Here is a 27833-nt window from a genome sequence, read left to right on the forward strand (position 1 = left end):
ATGCTTAGATCCGGCCAACGAGAAGACCTTGCAAGGACGGTGCACCAAGCCCTCCACCCTCAGACGGTCCTGCTCTATCTGCTGGTGCACTGCGTGCTGCCGGAGTCAGTCGCACAGAGGACAGAGCGCGGATGCCAGCTACACAGCCACGAGGTAGCCGGGCTCTCCAGGGACGGAGATGTCATACTAGGTGGGATATTTCCACTCCATGATGATGTAGACATCCAGAAGATCACCTTCACGGTTCAACCTGCACCCATAAGTTGCCAAAGGTACTGTCATTTATCCTGCGTTATTTCACTTTAGCTAAAGCTCTCTGGGTGCTGGTGGGGATTCGTTGAGAACTTGGATTTAGGATTGGGAACGGGGCAGCTGCAGTTCATCATAGAGGTTACTACCAGAGCGGCTCAGTGAGTTCATGCACCCGGGACATTTTAAGACATGGGCAAAGTGCACACTTGCCCCGGGCCCTCACCTACCAAGTGACAACTGGGAAAGAGATCTTTCTATCATACATCTGTTTCACTTCTCAACCGTTAACATTGGCATTATGTGTGTTGAATTAGCAGAAAATTTATAATACAATGAAAACTTTGCAACAGAGAACATTCTAATTTCTCCTTACTTTTTAAACTTGAAATGTGTGCTGCATTGTACAGCACACAAATAAAGTGGAAAACATATTAAAGCATTGGTCCTAGAAGGCTCCCCTTCCAGTACAAAACCCATACTCACCAGAATGCATGCACTATTGTGCCAGGGCGTGTTTGTTGCACATGGCAGCCTAAAGTACTCCTGTGCTGTGGGATTGAAAAACAGCAGCATATTGTCATATATATGGCACTGTTGCTCACTCTCCTTTTGAGCCAACCCAGCATTACTTTGGTTGTTGTGCTGTGCTGCGTTGAGTCACTTTTTAGTAAATTTCCTCCCATGTGTGGACCCAGAACCACAATGGACAGTGTGGTTCAGTCGTGAGTTGCACCGAATGAGCTGTTCGTGGGTTCTTGAATAACAGTGGTCAGCTCACCAGGCTTGAAGTGCAGTTGCAGAGATGTGTGCTGGCACAGTTCTGTAAAAAAGCTTGCCCTACTGCTGAGTGATAGGTCTGCAGAGCTACACTTGGGTCTCCACACTAGAGTGTGATGCAGGTCAGAACTGAGATACTTTGGATGATCAGTGCGGGGGTCTCAGTACTATATTTTGCAGATTGTGAGGTACATCAGAATTGCACTAAGTAGGACTGTCTTTTGTGCATCATAGTAATGGAATTCTATGAGTTGTGTAGTGAGGTGCCTTGTCACAGATCCATCTAGATCGGGTATGCAACGCCCAGATAACCACGCCATTTAGGTTTTCTCTGACCCCCACCCCCCCTTTCAAGAATGGCTCTTGCACGATCCCCCTCTTCCCCTACTACTGTCCCTTCCTCTGTTATTATTTCAGTTTTACTCACCATATTCCTCCACACATTGGTCATGCGCTCCCCGCCCCCTTCCTGTTACTTTACTTTCCTCCTTACGCACTGCTCTTTGGTTATCACTCATTTTGATCATCGTCCTATACTGCAGTTTGTGCTGGAGCTACTGTACTTGGTTTTTCTTCAATAAATAATTACTACACAAAAAAGCTCCATCCAGAGACCATGATTATGGTAAATGAGTGCTGATGGATGCAATTGTGGTGCCTTTACATTAGCTGTTTGGCCCCTACAATTCTATCAGAGATTTGATTGATGATTGAGAACTACGCTTTAAATTGTACTAAAATAATTGCTGAATTTTGTGTGTACTGTGTATATTTCAGGTTCCGCCCCAAGAATTACCGAGCTCTTCAAGCCATGGTGTTTGCAATTGAGGAGATTAATGCAAACCCCAACATTTTACCCAATATTACCATTGGCTTCCAAATCTACGACTCGTGTAGGATAATGCAGAGATCCCTTGAGGGTACACTATGGATCCTGGCAGGTACAAATCAGCCTGTTCCAAATTTCTGCTGTCAGAAGAAGCTCCATCTCACGGGCGTCATTGGTGATGCTGGGTCATCGGGCTCCGTCGTCATGGCGCGAGTACTTGGGCTGTACAGACTCCCTCAGGTAAGAATTTCGGCAAAAACAATCCTTACAGCTAAACCCATGATGAAAAATGAATTTACTTCTCGAACGGGGAATCAGTTTAGGAGAGTCTGAGTTCTTACGCATTGTGTGTATGTCTGTTACCACACAAACTTACCTCTGTAGTAGCTAGGTCGCCTTAACCACTTTGAAGCTGATGTTCTTTACTATTTCTTAATGAAAGAATACAGGCAAAATCTGCCCACTAGAATGCATACATATGATGCTGAATGCACATAAATTGCAGCGACAATTAAGCCAGTAAATTTATATCCATTCATCATATCGTCATAGGACATATGCACAAAAAAGGTAAAGTTGGGATATTTGCAGCACTTTATGTATTTCCCCAGTGATAATGTTTTTATATTGTGTGTCATGCTGCACCTCTGAACGTTCACAGCACTGTAAGCCACAGATGATCATGTTGCCGAATGCATAGTCCACAAATTATAGACCTCAGAAGGATGGAAGGCTGAGTCTAACTTGCAAACATGTGAAATAACAAAAACAAAATTACACGTGATGGCAGCGTCAAGTGCTATTACTGTCACTGAGATACCAACTCAAATCAAGTTGTATTGAATGATCCAGCTAAAAAAAAACTTCATTTTATTCCCTTTATTTTTTAAAACACCAAGTCCTTTTTGTGTACTTTATCATCTGTTTAGTATTTATCCACTTCATAGTTATCAGATTTTAAATCATCTTACGCTCTGTTATAAAATATACTTCATATTTACTGTTGTTATATGTTACTGTTTTTGATTCGTATTGTTGGAATGATATATATTTTAGACTTGTTGCCTTTTTTACTTTATTTTTAATTTTTAATTAATTGACTTATGAATTTCATTTGTGTTGCTCGTTACTTTATTGCTCATTATCTTTTTAAGTACAATTCTAAAATCGAATAAAAACGTATTATATTCAAACTGAAGACCTGCACTTTACAGTGCAATATTAATTACATAGATGGAGATCCTAAAAGGCCAAGAAAGCAAAGCGATAAAATACGGACCTGTACTGATATCTGCTTAGACATAAAGGAGTGAAATGACATCACAAAAAATATAGACAAAGGCAGAATGTGAGACTAGAGGACACATTCCACCAACACAAGATCTTTGAAAGCAAATCACAGGGACAGACGTTGCTAGTCTGAAGGAAAAGTAAAGTACGTGAAAGTGAGACATGCAACTGAAAAAGTTAGGCAGAGCCACATACAAGCAGGAAATGAAAAAAAAGAAGCTGGAAAGTAAATTATATATTGCCCTCTAAAAATATCTTTAGCTCTCAAATTCGATAAGTAAAAACTAAACTATCTGATGTGATTTGACCAATTCTTGTAGTACTCCTGAGATCCAGGAGTAAGCCAGAATTGAACCAGGAGTACTCCTGAAACTCATGCATAAGCCATGAGTTCTGCACCAGTAAGTCACACCTGCTTATACAGCCATCTATGTCACTTAGGCCCCACATGTTTTAAATCGTGCCTGGTGCCAGAGACATTCACTATATTGCCTCCCACTGAAATGCATTCTCTAGTTTTCTGCTATACTAGCCTTTGTCCCCTTGTTTATCAAGCACTATAGTTTGTCATTGTAATGAGATATGTAATTATTCAGAAGAAATAACTTTGCTTTATTGCAGATCAGTTATGTGTCATCAAGTCCCATCCTAAGTGACCGGAACCAGTTCCCTTCCTTCTTCCGGACCATCCCCAGCGACATTTTCCAGTCTCAGGGACTGGCTGAGATACTGATACACTTTGGCTGGACATGGGTTGGTCTCCTAGCTGAAGACAATGACTATGGGCAGCTTGCGGCCACATTACTGAAGAAAGAACTTGAAAGGGCGGGTGCCTGCATTGCGTTCTCTGAGAATATTATTCTCAGCCGAGCTGATAGAAATGCCCAACATATCATCCGAGTGATCCAGAGCTCAACGGCTAATGTCATTGTTGTCATCTGTAGTGATGCAGGACTCAGTCCCCTGATAGAGGAGATAACAAAACACAAAGTGACTGGGAAGGTCTGGATTGCCAGTGAAGGGTGGTCCATTTCTACCACTTTATCGAGTGAGAGGTTTTCCAATATACTCACTGGCACAATTGGGTTTGCAACCCGCAGTGAAGAGATACCAGGCTTCGTAGAACATCTCAACAGAGTGCATCCTTCAAGATATGCACCTGATATATTTGCTCAGAAGTTGTGGGAAGAAGCTTTTGGATGCCGGTGGATGGACCAGAAGCAGGTCATGGATATATTGGATAATACGTCAAAAGTGTGCACGGGCAAGGAGAACCTTGAGCTCCCTCTCAGCGGATACAACGAGGAAACCCAATTCAGAGGTCCCTACAATGTCTACATTGCAGTCTATGCAAACGCTTGGGCCTTGCACAGTTTGATTTCCAGCAAGATCACATTACATAATGATTCCAAGGAAGAGAGTTTGGATTTCAAACCCTGGCAGGTACTGTAAAAACACTTTTTTACAGGCTTTGCAAACCATGCATTCCCAACTACTCTGAACATCTCTCCTGGTTCAATAAAACACATATTTTTGCCTTTGCAGTCAGAACATAGAAAACAGTTGCTTCGATATGACCACAATAAGGTACATTGGTGTGTTACACACTTGTACATGGATGTCTTCCAGCCCACCATAACTGCTCTTTGATAGCCCTATCCTTTCTCACAGAACTCTGCTCCCAAGTTGGTCAACCACAAAATCGTTCTGTGACTACTTTGGGTAACAAAAAGGCCTGTATATAACTCTGTCGCCTGTGAGTTGCTGTAAGATCCTGTTTACCTTCTTGATGCAGACATGAACAGAAACAAAAGAGTCATTATAAAGAGAAGAGTTGCAGGTATGCATAATAGTAACTAATGATCTGCAATCAAAATAAGGGCCTGATTTTGATGTTGGCAGACGAATCCCAATTGGCCTGGCAGAGTTTACGTCCACCAGGCTGCGATTACTCCGCTTGCCAAACTTATAAATGACCACCAAGCTGGTGGTCATTTATAAAACTTTGGCAGGAACCATGTCACAGAAGTTTACTTTTTATTTTCAAAATATAAAACAGGATTTTTTAACAAGTGAAATGCTCCCCTTGCCATCAGAGTCACTACCCCTTACTGCTAGGGTTTTCCTGGAGGTGATGGGAAGATAGAACCGTCCTGTAATTCTGCCAATCTAAATTAGGTGGGTTGGATAACAAGTCAGCCTCGGACACCCCTCACTCTGCAGGGTCGTCGGAGGAGAATAGGTTTAGTCACGGCAGGGGCGGAGTACTCTCCACCATAATTAATCCTAAAGTCTGCCTGTATATAAATTTAGCAGGTGGACCACATTTTTGGCGGTAAGAATTAATTAAACCGGACCCTGATGGACCCTGATGACATCTTTTTTTTTAATTTCAATGTGTTGGTTAAGTCTAAAACATTGCATGAAGAAAGTTATTAGAAAATCTAGTAAACAACCTGTCTTAAACCGTTTTAACATGCATAGTTTTGACCGCAAGCAAAATATTGCAAAGGTGTCAAACTTTGGAAATCAAAGAGTTTGTAATTTGCCAAACCTCCTTAGTAACAGATGTGAGATTTTAATTTTGCACATCTCTACTTGTGGCATGCATTCATGAGTGGTGGGGTGAAGTCTGGAATATATTTGCCATGAAAAAACGTTTCCGCAATTGTTCATTTTACCCCATGTCGCTAGCATTCAAAACATATATGAAGCATGACCATACAGTGGTTATACACTACAGCACTGACCCAGAATTGCTATGCACTGCAGGCCGTAATATCTCGTCGCCATTCCCAAACACAACCTCAGACTCTGGCCATCCCACCTTGCTGTAGGGGCTGCAATGATCAATGGCTATTGGCTCCCGCCTGAAACTGTTGGATATATATCCTAAAGTTGCTCACTATGTATATTGTCTCAGTGTTTGGTGGATCCAATCAACTTTGCTGTGATTAAGTGTAGAATCTATTTTCATGTGCAGAACCCAAATAATAAATAAAATGTATTATAAATAAAAATAAATGTGATCCTACTGTACCTATAGGTAATGAGTTCATAAAGGAACTACAGGAGCATCTCATTCTCTAGAACTAGAGAGAAAGCAAGCTGTGGGATTCTCTCTACATTAAAGAGTGTTGTTAAAACCCATCCTTTGCACCAATGACTCATGGCTAGTACTGAATAAATAGTTTAATATCACCTTCTAAAATGTATATGAATATTATGTCTTTCATATACAATTTGTGGAGGAGTGTTATTTCTTCATAGTATATGGTAGCCTGTAATACATGTATACATCACTGATTTTCTTTCACACATGTATAAAGATATGACATAGATACTCAGCTGTACTAGCTGATTACAGTTGAGTAGTCATGTTGCAATGTCTGCTGCCACAACCAGCCAAGAGTCTGAAAGGCAGATCACTGAACAGAATAGGATTACAAATGCTGTTTAAACAAGGAAAGCTAAAACTATTGTTTCAGTTCTTCTGGACCATTTGTCTGTCAACTTAAAAAGCTATTTAGAAACGAAACATATACACAGCAGTATTTTTAAGCAGGAATCTGTCTCCATGATACCTCACATTCTGAACCACAGATAATTATTTAAGGTGACTTATCTGAAACTACATGTTAGCAATTCAAACTACCTCATCAATGTTCATGAGGCAGGTTGCAAATTGTGACCCACTACAATTAACCACAATGACAGGGATGTCCTGCTGGAGTCAGCAAGCCACAATTCCTGTCATTGCTTTTAAATAAAATGCAACTGTTTTCCTTAAAGGAAAAAAGGATAAACTTAAAGAAAAAATTAAAAGTTACACAATCCATTTTGAAGTACGAGTATTAACTGTACTAGGGACTTTCTAGTAAAATAAATGTTCTAATTGGGTGCAGGGCAATTTTGCCATGTTGCAAGGCGGAGGAACAAAAGTCCATTTAGTACTGGTTACAAGTGGTAAAGTGCCAAGAGACTTAATGCCAACAAAAATACATTTAGAAAGCAGGAGGGAAGGAGGCAAAAGGTTTAGGGAAGACTGCACCAAGGATGCAATGTCTAACAAAGAGTCTCCTGTATTTCATGGCAAGAGGGAGACAAAAGCCTGACCTTTGCATCTAACAATGTTATGCCAGAAAGACGCTGTCAGTTGTCAGAATCAAATATGCACTTCACTGGTTGGCCCAAGGGTTGACATTCTACTAATATTGCTTGTTGATGCAGAAGGTGGAAAAATAACATAGCAAATCAAGTATTATGGGGGTCATTTTGACCCCAGCAGGATGCGATAATGTGGTGGTAGTACCGCCAACAGGCTGGTGGTACTTACCGCCACATTATGACCGTGGCGGTCCCGCGACGGTAATACAGCCAATACCTCCAGCCTGCTGCCAGCCTGCAGCCTGGCAGTCCTGGCGGTTGTAATCCACCAGGGCAGTGCTCAGGATTACGGGTCCTCATCCGCCAGCCACCGCCATGAAAAGGCTGCCGGTATGGGTGGCTCGGGGAGGCCCCCATGCACAGCCCCATCGCGCATTCCGCTGCCCGAATTACGGGCAGTGGAGTGCGCGACTGGTGCTGCTGCACCTGACGCACCTCCATTATGAGTCGACTTCAATGCTGTGGTGACTTTTCCGCTCGGCAAGCAGGCGGAAATGCTGTTTTCGTCTGCTGGCTCAGTGGAAATGTCATAATGTGGTGCCAAACATACCGCCAGCACTGGCGGTATGTTGGCACCCTCGGCTTCGGCGGTCTTTTCAAAAGTCTGCCAAAGTCATAATGAGGGCCTATATCTTCAATCTTTTACTTGGACAGTTTTCTTGTAGCAATTAATAAATACAATTTAACATTTCCAAAAATAAGGATGATCTTCTATTTTTGTTTACCTGGGGGTTTCATTAGCAGTCTTCCTGCTGGAGACATTCATTTTACAGGGGACAACTCTATTACTATCAAATAATTAACAATTATTGTGCTAGCCTTGAATGGAAGTTTTAACATGCCTTCAAACTTACAATAACCTTTAAAAACATAACCCCCCATGACTTTTATAGGTTTGAACCAACTGCCTTAACTTTAGGAAGCTTTCTTACCTTATCTTCTATAGCATTTTATTGATTCACTTACACGACCCATCAGATTTGAGCATGTTCCTAACCAGAAAAAAACATAAAAAGCCTCCTGGAAACAGTGTAATATGCTGCCTGCAAAACATCATGAAAGCAGAGCTGTACCTGCTGCCTTCACCTTCAGGAAGAGACCCCTGCTTAGTGCAACAGTACAGCTTTACAGTAACACAATGGTAGAATAGAGAGATAAGATCCCATATCCATCAAACCTGCTCACATATGCATAAAAGACCCAAGACTGAGGTCACACAGAAAGTAAGCAGCATGCAAAACCAGACATTCTTGACCAAACAGGTGAATTAAGAAGTAGCTACATGTCAATTTCAAAAAAGAGAAACTAGAAGAATTGATATTAACCCTTATACTCTGGGTGTTGGCCAACGCCCACACTACCTCTGCAATGCATCCATCCATGATTGGCCAGTAGTAGGGTGGCTTTAAAAGGAACATCCAATTCCTTTACAAAAAAAAAAGTAGGGGGAGAAAAGGAATCGCTTGAGCTCCCCCCCCCCAATCCCCCGCACACCTGTGATGTCAGCACGCCATGAGGCACGTTGATGTCACAGATTCTGCATTGGGCACAGAGGAGCCAGGATGTAAGTGCTCTCTATCACTCCAGTGGTTTTTTTATGTGCCCCGATGCCTCCCCAAGTTTCAGAGAGGCATCGAACAAAGGGGAGAGTCTCCTTTTCCAACAGTGCCTCCCTGAAACTGTTGCACAGTGATCCACAAGCAGTAAATACACTAGACCACCAAGGATTTATTTTTATTTTTGGGGGATGGCCCGTGTGGTGTATGGACTGACCCCCCACTGGGGGCATAAATGTGTAAAATATGTGTTTTTCCTCTTGGGCACACAATTGCGCCCCCAAGGGAAAGAATAAAAATGAAAACAATAAGTAAATCGTAAGGAGGTTGGCCCTCCAGGCATCCGAGCTGAACTAGTTGAACCCAAATACCTTGTTTTAAATATAAAACACACACTTGAAAAAAATACTAGCAGAGGGTTTGTAGAGAGCCCTCATCAGCCATTGGTCTGTTGTGTCATTCTCATTGTTGTTCCACCCAGTAGAGCACAAGGCAATGGGTCTGGCTACTTCTGACATTGTCTAGCGTGACTGTGGGTGATAGTACTGTGAATTTTCACAAGGAGCCCTTCTGCCCACAAAATTGAAGGGGCTATTGTGTGAATGTATGCTTCTTGAGATCATGGGTAGATTTTTGCCTTCAGGATTTGTTTTATACCGTCAATGTCTCAGCATCTCCCCTAACAACAAAGTTTTGTATAAGGCATGACACAACACCCACTGAAAATGAGGTCTAGAGATGACTACCAGCATTTTGGCTTCGCAAATGGTTTTAACTTTCTGAGCTGCTTATGGGGGACCCTTATTATTGTGCCTGAGACTAGTTTTTAGCAATATATGATGGCTGCAGTGGGCTCACCCCTTGCACTTTGAAGAATGCTGCGTTATTGGGTATGTGGTAAGGTGTAGTAATACTTTGTTTCTTTGTCTTTTTTTTGTGTTTTTGGAGAAGCCACATTGATAAGATAAGTCCTTTTTTGCTTTTTACTGTTCCACATATGTCATAAACGCACACACACAGCCATTGTTAAGTGCTTTTACACTATATCACACACATCTCACAGTTGCACACATTCACTGACTGATTTAGAACCATTCAGATGCCTTCTACTAGAACAGTGCTTTAGAAGGAAGATTTTCGATAGGCTTTAGACAGTCAGCAGAGATGACGAATCGTGGATGACTCCTAACTCGAGTAATAGAGGGCAACTCTGAGGTAGGATGAGATACTGAGACAGCATCTGAGAGAGAAGAAAATGGATCAGAATCTGGAAGCTATTTTTCAGCCAACGGAGATCTACTTGATGATGCATCTTCCATTGATGCTAAAGAACATGGTCACAGAAGTTGTGATGTTCATTCACAAGCACGATTTTGCAGAGTGGAAAGACAATAAGAGGGTAGACCAGCCCAGAGAATAGGCATGTGCAGTGGCAAGCAAGCACATACCGGGTGCTCTCCTTTTCAGCCCCTTCCCAATTTACTGCAGCCTCACATTCCCACTTTCACTGTAGATGCTGGATGTAAAGTCGACACATCAATTTGTTTTGGCTATTGACTACATCAATCTCATTTTGGGTGCTCACGTCCTTGAGGAAATTGTGAACCAAACCAAATTGCATGGCAAACTGTTTCTGGGGGTGCATTGAGGCACTCCTATGCCTCATTCTATGGCACACTGGTGGACTCCCACTTCACTTGGAGAGCTGGAGAAATTTCTTGGCCTTACACTCAAAGTGGGCGTTTAGTCCTACTAGTCTACTTGCACGTTTTTGGTAACACACCTCAAGCACAGATTGTTTTTTTCCTATTACAGCAAATGCTACATTTCAGTGAAACTTCTGCTGCATTGCCTAGTGACCATCCAGACCATGATAGGTTATTCAAAATCTGGCCTGCCTAGGAACATTTGTCTTCCAGGTTTCCAGAGATGTATACTACTGGAAAGAATATAGCCTGCTGTTCAGACAGTACATAACGAGCATACGCGCTTGTTATGGCATCAAAATGTACATTCTGTGTGAGAATTCTACTGGTTATGTATACAGCCGGAGAGTCTGTAAAGGAAAGGACTTCACTCTAAATCCTGTAAGTTGCCCTTTCACGGTAAGCGTCACAGCAAAGCTTGTATGGGAGCACGTCCAACCACTCCTTCATAAAGGTTGTAAACTTTATGTGGGCAACTTCTATACGGGTGTAGAGCTGTTCAGTGAGCTGTACAAAGCTGGCACTGTGGCATGTAGTACAGTTTGATGTTTCCGCAAGGAGGCTGTTTGTAAGAAGCCCCCAAAAAATCCCAGAATACTGCATCAAATTCCAACGAAGTACAGTCAAATTTTCTGTTAGGCAGAATGGGTATGTGCTCACCACAATCCATGACAAGAGCACCTCCCTAGTCACAGTATAGGGTCAGCTGGCCGAAGTTCACAAGCTTACCTCTATACTTGATTACATCAAGTACATGAAAGGAGTGGATAAGTATGACCAGGTACTTCAGCCATACAATGCAAGTATTAAAAATTGCACATGATGTAAGAAGCTGTTTATGCACCTGATCCACTTGGCAACATACAATGCACATAAAATGCGTATATTGTTTACCATCAGGTCACCTTAGGAAGACTGATGTCTTTCCTTGACTTCCAGTTGACCGTCATTAAAAGTCATACTGCTGAAGCAGGAGTAGCTTCCACTTCTCCTTCTGTGGAGGACGTGGCAAGGCTGCAGGATCAGCACTTTGCCAACCACATTCCTTCAACAGCAGAGTCTGCTCTAAGCAAGGAAAAAGGCAGCAGGCTTGCTGTTACTGTCCCAAGTGTGCATATCAGCCAGGCATTTGTTTTACAACTTACTTTACATTGCACCATACCAAAGTGAAGTATTGACAAATTGACTGGAGTGGAGCAGCCCTAATATATACCTTTCAGTGGTTGTGCATGGATATATATATATCTTCCATGGGCCACTAATCCACTAGGCAAGCAGGCTTACTAATTGTTTCCTCTAATTGCCTTTGTCCTGCTCAACTCCTTTCTCTGCCGTCAGAACATGGTATGTGTTCTGTTTGCCATATGACAAGTGCATTACCATCGCCACACAGCACATAACGGTGAACAGAACATAGGCCACATTGTTATAGAGTAACCTGTGTAGCAAAACCTAAAGTCATTTAGTAGTTTTTTAAGTGCTCCCTAGGGACCTCAGACAGTCTTCCCTTGCATGTTTATCTTAGTTTCATAGGTGGATGTACTCACTCACTTCAAGGAATGTGGACCTCAGAAGTTGTGTTCACCCACCCAACTTGAATCCACAAACTGGATAGAGTTGTATTTAACACAGTGAGTGCACTAAATGCGTATGAAAGACATGTTTTCTTGAGCATCAGCAAACTATGAAAGCTATTAGTAAAGGTTCACTTGGTGAGTATATGGGGTTAATCAGGACTTACAATGAGACAGAGACATAAATAGATAAAAAATGTTTAGTCTAGATGTGCTTTCACAGGGACATTGTATGGGCAGAGGGTAGATAGTGCAGTTAGGAGAGATAGGCATGCTGTCACATAAAAGGACTCAACCCCTACAGTGCCGCACTCAACCCGACACTCAGTGACTCTCTCACTCAGCTAAGCAGATTAATCCAAACCATACAGACTGCACCAGCCAGGTTCCCCCTCAACTTCCCACCATCCACACACACTGCTCCTGAAAGATGTTCACTAGCTTCCCATCCACAGCTCTTTTTAAAGTCCATACACACAGATTCAAAGACCAGCATACTTCAAAACTGCCTCAGATATCAGAAACTTTCCAGTTACGTTTGCACAGCCACACTACTACTCGCAAACATTCCATGCATGCGCAGCATCAAAACAGGCAGTGGTGACTTCTACCTTGCTCCGAAAGGTTGGGATTACCCGCCCTTACAAATCTGCACTGCCTATAGAATTGTTGCATTCCACACAAAGCTGAAGGCTTAGCTCTTCAACTAAGTGAGTCCATGGATCAGCCCTGACTGCTTCTGTGTCAGCAGCAGGATACCCTCTGGAGTGATATTGTGCTATAACATTACAGAGGACTCTGCATCCAACACACATATGGGTCATGTTTGTGTTCCTCTTACCATGTTTATCCTTTCAGACAAAGTAGATGTTCAGTTTGCATTACTCCATGTGCCAAAAACTAATGACCTTTGTATCTTAGGGAATGCTCTTAAGGGAACTTAGGGCATTCCTCTCCAGCATGTTTACCTTAGTTTCAAAAGTAGATATGCTCAGACGGTTTGAGGAATCTAGAGGAATCTAGACATCGGTGTATCCTTGGACCCCACCCCCCAACTCACATCCACAAACTGGAATGAGTTCAATTAAGCACAGTGAGTGCACTAAAAGTGCATGAAATACAGTCTTTCTGAGTCTCATGTGGCTCTCATTGGAGCCGTTAGTAAAGGTTTACTAGGCATGCGTTCAATAATTCTCGGAATGTTGATGAAGGCTGATACTTGACAGGTAGTAAAGTCGTAGTCAAACTTTTTTTTCCATTTGTGAAGGTTGTTGAGGCACCAACCGTGAACCTGTCTGGACATATGTGTTTATAGCCATTTCCTTGTGGTGTGTTTGCAAGTTGGTTGAAGGCTTGCTGAGAGGTGGTCTGACTAGGGAGTTCTCCCTGTGGCTCCAAAATGTGATGGTCACTTCAAAAGTGGCGATATGATGATGTGAGCGCACTAATGTGTTGGATTGGGCCCATGGCTAGCGGTATGAAAATCTTGTTTGTGAGGTGTGAATGGTGTGTGATTTACCCATCAAGTGGTTGGTGTCTTGACAAGACTTTATGGCTCGCCTCCTGTAGGTGTGGTTTGAAGATTCCTACACTATGATTACTATTTGTTCTTTGTCGAGGTGCCAAAACCAACCTGTATAAGTAGAGTTTTCATCTCAGGATGGGACTCCCCGTAACCTTAGTTTGATCCTTTTCTGCTTTGGGAACTAGGTTCAGGCACAGTTGGGGTGGTGTTTGTATTGGGAAAAGTGGGGTAACGCTCGATGGTAGGAATTTTGTGGATTCCTGCTGAATCTGGAAGTTTCCAACACAGAAATGTAAGGGAAATATGTGAACTTAGGCAATGTTTGAGGTTTGTAGAGGATTGTGTGTAAGAAAACCTTGTGAGATCTGTGCAAGGCACACCACCCTGGAATCACCTGGGTGCCTACTTTTCAAACTTTTGTATGTTCTTAAGGTTCCATGGGTGGCAGCTGAACACAGCCTCAAATACCTCAGCTATCTCTATTGCTGATCTTTCCACCCAGCGCTTCAGAGCCTTCTTTTATGTGGTGGTGTCTTGGCCCACCCACACAAGTGGGCTATCGTTATTTTTCGGTGACATGTGGAAACACAGGGTGGTAGGAAATTTGTGGCTACCTACATATTCCAGAACTTTCTGTCACGGAAATGTGAGAAAAAATGTGTGTTTAAGCCAAAGTTTGAGGTGTGCAAGGGCTTCCTGATAAAATTGCCTACAGAGAGCCATGCAAGTCACAAACCCTGAACCCCCCTGGTTGTCTCGATTTCAAATCTGGGCAGGTTTGTTAGGTAGACCTATGGCTGGCTGAGCTACAGCCCAAATTCCACAACTATCCACTTTGAAAAAAGGCTCTGTTTTTACTGGAAAAATGTGATGTGTCCATGTTGCAATTTGGGCCCTCTCCTGATGGGAGTACTAGGGCAACCTACACAAGTGAGGTATTATTTTTATCAGAAGAAATATAGAAACACACAATAGTAGAACATGTGTTATTACCAGTTGAATTTCTCTGCATTTGAGTCTTTCAAATGTAAGCCAGTGTGTAAAAAAGAAGATATTTTGAACACTGCCCTCTGAATCACATGCTTGTATGGGTACCCACAAATTAGGAAATGCACAAATACCACTGCTTCTAAACTCTATATGTGGTGTCCATGTCAGAAATACATAGGTTTTGTTGATATCCATTTTTCACTCTTTATATTTTACCATATTAATTGGTGTATACTCAATACAAAATGAAAACCCATTGTACGGTGCAACTCAATTGTTATCTCTGGGTACCTCGGGTGACTGGATAACCTATCAGCGCTATTTATCCAGGCAACCAGCAGGTTGTAGCAGATGTAATGGTATATTGCTTTTGTAAATTGCCCACTGCGAACTTACAGATAAAAACTTTGTCACATGTGGCTTTTTTGATTCCTCATATTAACTAATTTAATATTTCAAAAGTGATTTTCTTTAGGAAAACCTTAAGAGATATACAGAAATGACCCCTTTATTAATTTAAAATGTTATCAACTTTTTAGAAATGTATAGCTTGCCAGGATGACTCTTGGGTTTCACACCAGTTTCTACAACTTACTGAAAGTAGGTTGGAAGCATAGAAATGAGGAGAACATTTCTGGAATTCAGATCTTCATCAGCAGGGCAAACTGGTAAGTTGAGGCTGACCGGCATTTCGACATCGACTGACCCTGGTCTCCGTCAGTTCTCCAGGCAGAAATGTGGCAAAACGTTTCTGAGTCTGCCTTCTTGCAGTTTGGGAACTGGAGGTTTACACTTTATCATCAAGAGCCCAGGACCTGGGGGACACCACATGTGATTTAGGATTCACTCCAAAAGGTAACAGCAGCAGATTCCAGTACAGTTCCACTTGGAACCAGTCAGCTGGGCAGTTGCAGTGAGAGAAGACTCTGGAAGCCTGTTGTGATTCTGTAGCAAAAACAAAAGGCAAGCCAACTGTCCCTTGGAGTCAGTTCTGGGGTCCTGGAATCAAGGAAGGTAGGTCCAGTCTTCCTTTAGTTTCTTCAGAAATCAGAGCAGGTTCAGGAGTATTGTGAGGAAAGGTTTTGGGGTCCAAATGTATTCATAGTACCAGCCTGTGGGTAGAGGGCAATTCTTGGTCCACCCCCTAAACCTTTGGTCAATTCATCCCCTCTCTCTGGGTTTGAAGCCAGGATGACTATAGAGACAAAAGAGAGTCAGGCATAGGTGTGAGCTTTACCTGCCAGTGACAGGGTAGCATCCTTTGAAGCTGGGGAGGACACCTCCTCCCCAAACCAGGAGCCCCTTCATCCTCTCTCTGAAATCAATACACATCTCAACACAGGGGAGCCATCAGGGGTCAAGTGACACTGCCAGGAAAGCCTTTTGGTCATAGGCAAGAAAAGTACAACTTCCTAAAAGTGCCATTTCCTAAATAGTAATATAAAATCTGACTCGACCTTTGAGCTGGATTTTAAACTACTATTAAAATGAGTCCTTGAAATATTTTTCTAGGCTTGCCCAAACTCCATGTAGGACTTTTTAAATGAAATAGTGTAAACCAGTGTTAACCGATGGGAGAGCCTGCCTTACCATACTGAAAAATGATTTGGGAGGGTCTTTCCTACTGCCAGGACATGTAAAACATTAAATACATGTCCTGGTTTCAGATACCATGAACCCTGCCCTATTAGCATTCATGGCCTACATTAGGGGTACGTTATAAGCATTAAAAGGAAGTTTTAGGTAGGACAAAAGGGTAATTTTGCCAGGTTGGCAGTGTTTTTAAGGTGCCCAGACAAGCTGCAGAGTCAGTTCTGGAGAAATGTTTTGCAATGCCACTGTAGGTGGGTGACACACTAGGTATCATTTCATTTACAGGCCCTAGGTATAGGTAGAACCATATACTAGGGACATACGAGTAAATTAAATGTGTATACCAATCTTAATACATTTGAGAAGGAGAAGACAAGCATTTTACCACTGGCTAGCAAGGGTAAAGTACACAAAGTTCTATAGCCAACAAAAAAGTGTCCTGTTAAAAGTAAAAAAACAATCACAGGTGACCCTGCAGGAAGAGTAAATTTCCAGCAACCCGGTTTGGCATCACACAAGATGCAGGATGTTGACTTAGACAGTAGAAGTGTACTGCTTGAATTCCGGCTGTAGGATGGAGGGCCAGACAGTGATGTGGGGAGGTTGGAGACTAAGCTACTATTAGAAATTACAGTTGAACTTTCTTAGCAAGGGACTGCAGATTCGTTTTTACTCCTTGCTGCCATTTGGTTGGTGTTAGATTGAGGCTTGCTGCCTCTGTTGTGCTGGGTGAGGAAGTTTCTATATCATTCCTGCCCTTTTATCTCTTCTTGATTACTCTTACAAAGAGGCTGCTGGTGTCAGGTTCAGAAACGTCATGTTTCATTGTGCCTCTGTTTGCAAGTCCTCTGCTCTGGAGTGAACCAGAGTGGTAGATCTCACACGGTTTTCTTCTAGACATGTGATTACATCCTTCACCAAGCAATGGGCTTCCACTGGAGAGAAAATGCCCACTTGTCTTTAGTCAAGATAATCACATTAGAGACTAGGTTAACTAAAGGCACGTAGTGTTAATGTTGATGCGAACATCTTCTGCAAGCAAAGTTTCACATAAAATAATTAAAACAAATCAAAAGATTTTTCCCTCAATAAAATTTACAAGACATAATTGTCCCTCCTATTTTCATTGTCTCTGCAGCAAAGCCTGCTTTTTCACCTGTTTTTTTAAAAAATGCCATCAAGTTTGTGGTGCTAGTGAAGTTTCAAAAATGTACATCACTTTCCTAATGGCACAATAACTAAGACTAGCTGTTCAATCAACGGTGCTTACCAACCTGCCGAAAGACCATGCGGCTTGGATTTGGCAGGAACAAGAACCTTGTACTCTAAATCTACGAAGTTATTAAAACTAATGACTGACAACTGGACCTGAGGAGACTGTTTTTACCTTCATTAAATTGCAGTGCATCATAGACTGAACAGGGTGCTTTCCTCTCCTAGCTCGATGGTAGAACAGTATCTAGGTAGGCTTAATACAACTGACATGACTAGAGCCAGCATTTCTATCCTTTACCCAGCAGATGACATAGTGACATTAATGTTCCTCCCACTGGCCGGGATTATACATGTCTGCAACTTACAATGATTGCACATGACACTGACCTTAGCTCCACTCTGAATCTAACCAGCTCTGCAAGACCCACTACTCATCAATGAACACCATGTTGTTACTGCTCACTACCATGAGCAGCATGCCCTGATGATACTTAAACAGCTTAAAACCCTAAAATGAAAATAAATCAAATTATATTAGTTGGATCTGACCTCCTTGATGTGGTTTCCCCCCAATGTTTTGCCCTCAAACCTCTTGTTTTCGTTGTCTTCATTTTTTGCTGGCCTTAAGACTCTGCACACCTTACCACTGCTAACCAGTTGCTAAAGTGCTTGTGCTCTGTCCCTAAGCATGGTACCATTGGTATCCACTCAATTGGCACATTTAACTTACTTGTAAGTCCCTAGTAAAGTGGTACTAAATGTACCCAGGGCCTGTAAATTAAATTTTATTAGCGGGCCTGCAACACTCATTGTACCATCCACTAAAGTAACCCTTTAAACATGTCTCAGGCCTGCCATTGCAGCCTGTACGCAGTTTTAAACTGGCACCTCAACCTAGCAAAGTAAACCTTTTGCCAAGCCTAAACCATCCTATTTACTACATATGTCACCCCTAGGGTAGGCCCTGAACAACCTTTATGGCAAGGTGCAGTGTATTTAAAAAGTTGAAGATGTACTTTTGGCTTATACATTTCCTGGTAGTGGAAAACTCTAACTCTTAAATTATTTTCCACTATTGCGAGGCCTACCTATTGTATTTAGTAAATGATAACGTTCTACTGGGAGCAGGTAGGAATGTCGAGTTTGGTCTCTAAAAATTTTTAATTTAAAATCCTACTTAATGCTAAAGTTTGATTTGAAGTTACTATTCTGAAAATGCTACTATTAAAGTTGGCATTTTATCTTGTCCTAAACATTTGGTACCTGCAGTCTCTATCCTGGGTCACATGACTAGTTGTAGCTTGCAGTTGGTCTTTGAGGTTTGCTCCCCAACAGTAAGACAAAGGGGGAATAGGTGTTGGCAGTATGGGCCATCTCTGACTGATAGGATGGAGCTGTCACCTACCACGCTTGCACAGCACAAAGATTCTGCCTCAGCACACTCACAAAGATTGTCACAGCCTGGAGCCAGGATAGGCAAGAATGAAATTTCAAACCCCTTTGGAGGTGGAAACTTCTAGAAACTTCTCTTGCTTCAAAGCTGGCACCACGGAAAAATAGTGGACCCTCAGACCCAACATTCCAATACTCATCTGGATCTGTGAAAGACTCAGAAGAAGGACTGCTACACTGCTGCCTTGCTATTTGGCTGCCCTCCTGACCTTCCGTCTGAATGAGAATGACTGAACCTGCATCTTGAACACAGGACCATCAGAGTGACTCTAAGGGCTAGTTGACTGGCCTTCTGATTAGAGGCCTCAGGAACAGAAAAGTCTCCAACCACCTTCAACCCTGCACACTGCTGTGTGACACATACCTGACATAAGACCTCTCTGCCCCTCAGAATCGTTGCTGCGCAATGCATCCTCAACACAGGGCATCACATCGGAGCCCGCAGCTTCTTTGACCTGCTGCTATGTGACGCATCCTCAACGCAGGACCTCACATCGTAGCCGCTCAGCTCCTTTAGAACGCTGCTGCACTACACATCCTCGACGCAGGCGCAGAGAGATAACCACAGTTGGTGCTTTGTGCTTTCAAGCAGTATTTTTACCTAAATCTTTATAATTGCATATCTCCAGTTCTGCTGATTGGAGTTTGGTTGTTTTAATATCAAATAATTTATTAAAATTTACTCTGTTTCCTAAATTGCTTTGAGATTTTTCTTATGTTGTATCTTTACTTTATTAATGGTTTTGTGCTGCACAAATACTTCACACCTTGCCTCTAAAGATACACCTGTCTGTTTTTGTGCCAAGCTACCATAGTGTTGAATGCAGGTTAATTTGGGCTTTCTTGTGTTTCACCCTAACAGGAACTGTGGTTGCTGCTTGAGTAGCATTTCACCCCCTTCAACTAATAACCCAGTTTCCTACAATATTTATAAAGCAATGCTGAACTCAGGTTTACTAGTCATACAGTGAAGAAAGTAGGGTGTCTCTCATGGGTCAATTTATTCCAGGTAAATATGTACTATAAAGGCTACTCTAACTTCAGTGCACCTTGCCTAAGCTCACCTCAAAGGCAAGCATAGAGCTATTCATGTGCAGCTTCATAAATGGAAAGTTGCATTACTACAAAAGCGGAAGGTTGGAAAGAGAACCATCACTGCAATGGGAGTCAGACTCTGGTATACACTCCTGCTAACCCCATGCAAATATTAGTTCTGTCATGACTGAAGGGTTCCACATTAGTCTAACAAATTAGCTTCCAAAGCTGCTCAGATGTTCTTTAAGGTCTTGTCTTCGTGAACCTACCTCAGTCCCATCCCAGCTTCTAGTGGTCTACACCAATCCGAGGAGCTTGGCACATGTGGTCAGGGTTCAGAGCATCTGCACCGCTGTCCATCAGTATTTGTGCAGCTCTCACCTTCCCACCAGTTGGCTGTGTCACAGAGAAGTGATTTAGCTGGGATTTCATGTAATGTAGGAGAATGTCAAAGAGCTCATCTTCTCCTCATTGGGGTGGACCATCAAGTATTTAAGTAGTACAGCAACTATAAATCATGGAAATGCATTGGCTTAAGAGCTCTCTACTTGCTTCTCTCTTTCAGCTCTTGCACTATGTTAAGAATGTGCGATTCAAAAATAAAGCAGGAGCGGCGCTGTTTTTCAGCCAGACCGGTGAAGTCCCCGCACAGTATGACGTTGTGAACTGGCACTGGACTGCTAATGGAGGTGTCCAGAGTGTGAGAATTGGAACCTATGATTCAACCTCTCCTCAGGGCCAAAGACTCATCATTAACACTAGCGCCATCCAGTGGCCTTCCGGGTACTCTCAGGTATAGTATTAATTATCCTGATAATTCACCTGCTGTGGAGATGCTAACAGACACCCTGAACCCAGAAAGTGCTTTGGTCTCTTAGATGCAATAATCATATTTATGAAGTGGTGCTAGTGCTATGTCATGTGTGACAATTTCTGGCAGATATGATTTTACTAGCCATGATCAATTTGCATTCGGGTACTTGTCGATTTTTCTTTACCTTTGTAAGTATAGAGAACCATTGTTTCCATAAAACTGCTTTGGCCTTATGGTGGTGAAAATCACAGTAATAGGCCAGGAATGTACCTTTTTCTATATGTATGTGGAGCTCTCCAGAGGCAAATGACATTTTGCTATAATTACGGGCAATTACTGTAGCATTCATCCGTATGCAGGCTCACAAATCTCAGCACGCAAAAGTTGTTTTCTAAAAAGCCAATACTGACTCATGGTTTCATGTTGCATGGCACCTACTCACGATTGTTGGAAAAAAAACTTTTTGTATAATCCCCCTATTGTTTTTAGGACTGATACTGCTGTCTTTTTTTTTTTTACTTTCTGCACTGGGACTCTACTAGCTAGGCCTCACTGCATTTGCTCTGACCCCTAAAAAATATGTTGACATGGCTATATTCCTAACTGTTAGATTTAACTTACTTTTAAGTCCCTAGTGTATGCTACAAGGAGTACCCAGGACCCATAAGTTAATGCCATTAGCAGAATATAACACATATTGTGCCACTACTAAAGTGACAATGCAAAACATGACTGCATTCCGGCCACCGGTCACCTGGCTGTTCAGTTTTTAATCATCAGCTTCAACCTCTCCAACTAACCCCTTTTGACAGGTTTGAACCCTCCTTTTAAATATCAGTTAGTTAACCTTCATACCCATTAAGGCAAGATGAATGATATTTAAATGTTTAACGTAAAACATGTCCTTAAAGTGAAAATGGACCAAAAGTTATTTTAACTGTAGAAGAGTTAGCTGTTATCGCCTCCTAGGAGCCAAGTGAAAAGTGCATTCTTAGACTTTTTTAAAGTCAGATTTGTACTAAATATTTTCCAAAAGGTAACTTCAAAATGTCACAATCTGCCTCCCGAAACTCTCTAGAATCCAAACTGCATGACCTTCCAACTTTCAAGCAGGAACTGAATACCTCCTTGATGAGATGTGAACTGTCTTCCAGAGCAGAGACCAATGCCTTTTGCATGGGGAGGTGCTCTGTTCCTTTGACAAGATGGTCATATGGATAGTGCCCAGGAACTTAATTATCCTGAGAGAGCCAAGCCTGTAACAGGAAGATGTTGCTAACACCTGGGCATACCTCCTTTTTTTATTCTGTTAGCCATCCAGGCACCCATCCCAGGGGGGGAGGAGCTGCCCCCAAAAGTGGTTTTCAGTGTTTACAGAGGAGATGTTGCTTATATCCTGGGCCACACCTCTAGAGTGGGCAAAGGAGCTCTGTGCAGGGGAAAAAAGTTCTGCCAGCTTGGTTTTAGGTAGAGAGCTGCAATGTCGGACTGTTGCAGTAGAGTACACAGACACTGCTGTAAAAGTGGGTAGAGTTACCCATGGGACCTTTTTCCTTTTTGGTTAGGGTGAGGATAGGAGTCCCCACAGGCTAGTGGCAGGCATATGTTTCTCACCCAAGGCACCTTCTTCAGAACACTAATGGACCTGTAAAGGACAGAAGACAGACTGCACCTGCTGTTGAGACCTGTGAGAAGAACCACAGCTTGTCCTTGGTCTCTCGTCATGTAGGTGAGACTGCTGGTTTTGGGCGGCAGCACCACCGCATGTTGGGGACTTAGTCCCACACAGTCTGATAGCTGTTGGCCTAAACCTTTTGGCTAGCTAGCAGCACCTCCCAAATCCCAGAATTAAAGGTAACGTCTGGCAGCCTAACACCTGACACTTTAAGACTTCTCAGAGAAGTCCAGGTGGAACAGATTTTATCCCTTTCTCTCAGTTAACCAGGTCTCATGAATGCACAAGACAAACAGAAACAGGATTTAGTTTAATACAGTTTAATACATTTTGTTGAAGCAACTGTGTTCTATGTAAAAAGGCATTATTGAGATTATTAGGCTAGTAAAACACAACACTATTATTATGGTGAACAGGAGAGTGAAACAGATGAAAAGTCCCAGCATTCAGTCACAATAGTGTATCTAAAATCCCTACCTGCACTACTAGAAATCTACATAAGAGCAATAGCAGTGTTAGCCCCAATTTGTCCATGCTTGTCTCTGCAAAGAAACCCCATCCCCATACCTGGGTGTTGAGTGGGGTGGCTGGTGGTCTGCTATGAGTCCTCCCGAGTGGATGGAGAGAAGATGCAGAGTCCAGCAGAGCTGCAACGGCATGGTAAAGCAGACAATGGCTGGCTGGAATTTTCTCTCTGACTTAGTTTGGGGAAGCTTGTTGTTTTATAATTTGTTGTTCTGAGACCTGTCCTGACGTGATAGAGTGTCTTTTCTGTGGAAGGCAGACATTGTCTTCGTTGGACCTGCAAACGGCAATACTCAGTAAAGAATCATGTACAGCTGCGAACAGTTTTGGGCTGAGCACAAGATGAAATGTGCAAAAGAACTAATAACTAATTCTGCATGGAAGGGCAACTGATAAAAATAATACAAAATCTCCACTAAAATGAAGCCTTGCTAAAATAATAAAAAGCAATGAATGAAATGAACTAGGTGAAAGGGCACAGGCCTCAGGTCCAGAGCTAAAATAAATGTGTCCATGCAAAGCGCTTAAATAACCCCACGATAGGCTGAGCTTGCTCTCACTTGTACCTAGGACAAAGAAGTGGACTCCCAACCACAAATAAAGGTTTTGCCTGGAGTACCAGTACCAACCTTCCAGTCAATCAAACAAGGGTGCATTACAGGAGAGCCTGACTTCACCGTACCTCCCTCTACTTTCTCTATTCAACATCAGAATTAGACAAAGATGAAGCCATTTCAACTTCATCCTACAGCTTCCTCAACAGCACCGTCGATGAGGACCTGATCAGTGCGGGAGACCTCCAGGCCCCAAAAACCTGAACTTCTTCCACTTCCGTCAGTGACTACATTGGGGGCCACATACTCCTGTAACTTGTTGCACCCTGTTCTGGCTTCTGCCTGTTTCCTTCAATACCAACAAACCCATCGACAGCCAATCAATGTTCAGAACTCTTTTTAAGCAAAGAAGATAACTCTCTGACTGGGACAAATGTAATCCTTGTACCTGACATGCGACTGGTCTCAGCCAGTCGGACTTAACTTCTGATTTTTCCCCAGTCTTGCTTGAGGATTTGCCCGAGGTTGACACTTTGCACGATTTGTGCTATTTTTATCTAAAATTTCAACTATTGATATCTTTAGTTTTCAGTTCCCCTTTTTGCAATTTTCTAATATTCTTTTTTAAATCATTCTCTATTTCCATAAATTGCCATGGGATTTTTATTGTTTTGTGTTTTCAACTTTTTATCTGTTTTGGTACTTCTAAATGGTTTAACTAAATTAAGCCAGTCTGCTCTATTCCACAGTTACTAGAGGTTGAGCTTGAGTTTTAAATATTGAAACCTTTACTGAACCTTCTAAAAAGGCCTTATAAGAATAGTGACATTATTATTTGTGGTGCACTAGCATTCACCCCAACTTTTAATCCACTTCTCACAGTGGTAGAACAAAGGAGAAAGAGCAGAGAAAAAAAGGATAGGTATACAGAGAATGTGATATGGATGATATGGAGGGAGAGAAAAGGAGAGAGAACAGGAGAGCAAATTAGGAAAAGAGGGACTGAGGGGGAAGGAATAGAGTGAGAGATAGAGAGGAAGAAAGAGATTGTAGACACTCAAAATATCTCCTTTGAACCTACCTTTAAAGCGGTCGACAGCAAACTCACTCTATACATTGGGCTACTTTATGAACAGCTGTGCTGGCTTATGCATTTAACTCATAATTTCTACAAGTTAATGCATGAGCTTCAGACAATAATTGGGTGACCATAAAGTTCCTGGCTACTCCGGACAGTTTCCAGCCATGGACCTTTGTGTTGACCTAATACATTCTGGATGTTGCATTCTTGTTTTGCTCCCTTGGAATTTATTTCACCAACACCCCTGAAAACAAAATCTATAGGTGCAATGTTGGAGCCTGGAGATATTGTTTGTAATGACCTTGAGTAAGATGATGGCCTTAAAGAGCCAAGCTTGGAAAGAGAGAAAGGCAATCTCTTTTCACTGTTTACAAGCTGGGCTTTCTCCAGCTATTGCACTAACTCAGAGAATTCTTGAGTTACAAGTTGGTGCTTTAGATATTGCATATGCAAAAACAGGTGGTCAGCTCTGCTCTGAGGCAGCTGATCTGTTTACAATACAGTCTAGGATGTTATCTCTATGTGTATCATTAAACTGCTTATTGGTGTCTCCAGAAACCTCCAAACATAATATGTATCTGGGTCACTTGTAGGGTCCAAACTCAAAGGGCCCAGTTCACAAAGAGCCTCCTCAGTCATAGCGGAGTCTCCACACTCATGGAGGAATCTCTGAACTGCAATTCTTATTGTGGAGATTCACCTTCAAGTGTGGAGATTCACCTGCAAGTATGGAGATTCACCGTGACTGGAGAGTCTCTGCCATGACTGCGGAGGCTCTTTGTGAATTGGGCCCTCTGTCTACAAGACTTAAGTGATCCACTGGAAAATAAACTAAGGAGTTTCATGTTTATGTGTCTTATCTCTTGACCCAGTGGTTACTGGTCTAACTCCATATTTGGTGCAGTTGTTGTCTAAAAGTGTCAAAGGGTCAGTAGTAGTAATGTATTCTAATTGGATAACTAACAAACTGCCTTTGCACTGAACTCTTGAGGGGCACAAATTTAAAGCCATCAACGATTACCCCAGACATTGATAGAGGTGGGGTTTGTAACTGAGATACAGTTTGACGTAAGTAATCACACACAATAAACTCAATAATCAGTCAGAGTGGTATCTATGAAAAATAATATGGAGTTCATTGAGAGTTCTTCGGCCGGGTCACTGCTGCCTTTTCCACATTGACAAGAACCAGCATGCTGGGCTGAGACACTAGGTAGTTTGAGGAGAGAGTGATTATCAAGCTGTGTGAGTAAGTTTGTTTCTCTCATTACAGATCCCTGTTTCTGTATGCAGTAAAAGCTGTATGCCTGGATTTAGAAAAGCAGCTAAGGAAGGGAAGCCCGTTTGCTGCTTCCTGTGTATCCCATGTCCTCCAGGGGAAATCTCCAATCAGACAGGTGAGTGATCAATACCTCTAGCAACTGGTGACCAGAAATCAGACATCAGATATATTTAAGAGTCCTTTTATAATATGGGAGCAGGTGCTCTGTGTGAATTGACGTATTACTAATATCAAAATTACGAATATTAGATAACTGTGATGAGTAAATGAGTTGCTAAATCTCTTTCAGGATCTACTGAATGCTTCAGATGTCCCTGGGATCAGTGGCCCAATGCCAGACAGAACGAATGCATCCTAAAGACAATAGAGTTCTTATCGTATAGTGAGCCTTTAGGAAGCTGCTTAACAGCCATCTGCATTTTCTGCTCTTTGATACCATTTGGAATTCTGGAGCTATTTGTTCTGTATAGGAACACCCCCATCGTCAAAGCCAACAACCGCTCCCTCAGCTACCTCCTACTTCTTTCCCTTTCTCTTTGCTTTCTGTGTTCATTGGCTTTCATTGGACATCCAACATCAGAGAAATGTCTCCTTCGTCAAGCTGCCTTTGGAATCATTTTTGCTCTTTGCGTCTCTTGCATCTTGTCCAAAACTATCATGGTGGTCATCGCCTTCAACGCTACCAAACCCAACAGTGATTTGAAGAGATGGGTGGGACCCAGGTTGTCCTATCTGGTCATCTGTGTCTGTACCCTTATTCAGGTTCTCCTTTGTTTGTCTTGGTTAATTCTCTCACCTCCTTTCTCTGAAAACAACATCCACGTCCTGCCTGGAAAGATAATAATTGAATGTAACGAGGGATCTCAGATCGCCTTCTGGTGCATGCTGGGATATCTTGGGCTTCTTGCCACCAACAGTTTCATAGTTGCCTTTCTTGCCAGAAAACTGCCTGACAGCTTCAACGAGGCCAAATTTATCACCTTCAGCATGCTGGCCTTCCTCAGTGTCTGGCTCTCATTTATTCCGGCCTACCTCAGCACCAAGGGCAAGTACATGGTGGCCATGGAGGTCTTTGCCATACTGACTTCCAGCTCTGCTTTGGTCTCATGCATCTTTATTCCTAAATGTTACATCATCCTGTTGAGGCCTGAAATGAACACTAAGGAATATTTAATGGGGAAGACAACAGGGCACATTAAGAAGGACATTTGAGTTCACAAGCAGAGAGGAATTGACTAGATTGTAGTTTGATTCCCTTTTCTCTCATTAAAGTGTCTTTAAATTCTCAGGAGCTCTGATATATAATGACGTAGACACCAGAAAAATACTGTTTTATGTACCATGACATGACGTAGGCCTGTCTGGAGCCACTGTGCCTTATAAATCAGGATTTGTAAAAATGACACACCTGGCTGTCTGGTTTGCATTTGTCAAATAAAAGTAGCAAAATAAACCTGGTGTTGAAGCCCTGAGGCTAATGGGTGATGTGTTATCTGTAATTACCACAGTACAACAATGGATACCATCTTTGTAAGGCAGAGTAGCAAGGTTAGCTGTAGGCACGCACTATGAGCAAAATGGTCTGAATTTGGATGAAATTTGAATGTATAGCTATATAAGAGGTTCATATTAAATGGTTTATGTTACTGCTACTCACACTTAATATAGAAATCATATCCTTCCATGAAACAGTACATAGATGAACAATAGTTTCAAAGAACAGCTACCCATGTTGTAAGTGTGGTCAGGGTTTTACCCTTTGTGATCAGGACCGCGGATGGGGCAACATCTGCACTACAAAACATGGGCAAGGGGGATCATTTTGCACGAGTGCAGCCATAACCTGACAAGTCAGTTACAGAAGGCGTGAGGGCAGGTCAGCATCGCTTTCCTGGATCCATTTGCTGTTTGGTGCTGAGTTTGTCTGTGAGCAGAGGGCAC

General features: G+C 42.4%; 1 protein-coding gene across 1 annotated transcript; it reads left to right on the top strand.

The window, feature by feature from the left end:
• LOC138267211 (extracellular calcium-sensing receptor-like) lies at positions 1-27305 on the top strand. The gene is made up of 7 exons (XM_069216066.1): positions 1-272; positions 1807-2098; positions 3770-4591; positions 11478-11702; positions 20527-20754; positions 25884-26007; positions 26182-27305. Exons 1-7 carry the CDS (start codon positions 1-3, stop codon positions 27102-27104), a joined length of 2886 nt encoding a protein of 961 aa, XP_069072167.1. The 3' UTR covers positions 27105-27305.
• Positions 27306-27833: the final 528 nt, after the last annotated feature.

This window comes from Pleurodeles waltl, chromosome 12 (genome assembly GCF_031143425.1).
Source record: "Pleurodeles waltl isolate 20211129_DDA chromosome 12, aPleWal1.hap1.20221129, whole genome shotgun sequence".
In the NCBI taxonomy this organism is placed as follows: Eukaryota; Metazoa; Chordata; class Amphibia; order Caudata; family Salamandridae; genus Pleurodeles; species Pleurodeles waltl.

Bases quoted from the DNA above. Each gene is read 5' to 3' on its own strand.
- LOC138267211 (XM_069216066.1), top strand. From the start codon at position 1: ATGCTTAGATCCGGCCAACGAGAAGACCTTGCAAGGACGGTGCACCAA. The intron at 11,703-20,526 runs GCATTTGTTTTA...TCTCTCTTTCAG, and splicing joins CAAGTGTGCATATCAGCCAG to CTCTTGCACTATGTTAAGAA. The intron at 26,008-26,181 runs GTGAGTGATCAA...AATCTCTTTCAG, and splicing joins GGAAATCTCCAATCAGACAG to GATCTACTGAATGCTTCAGA.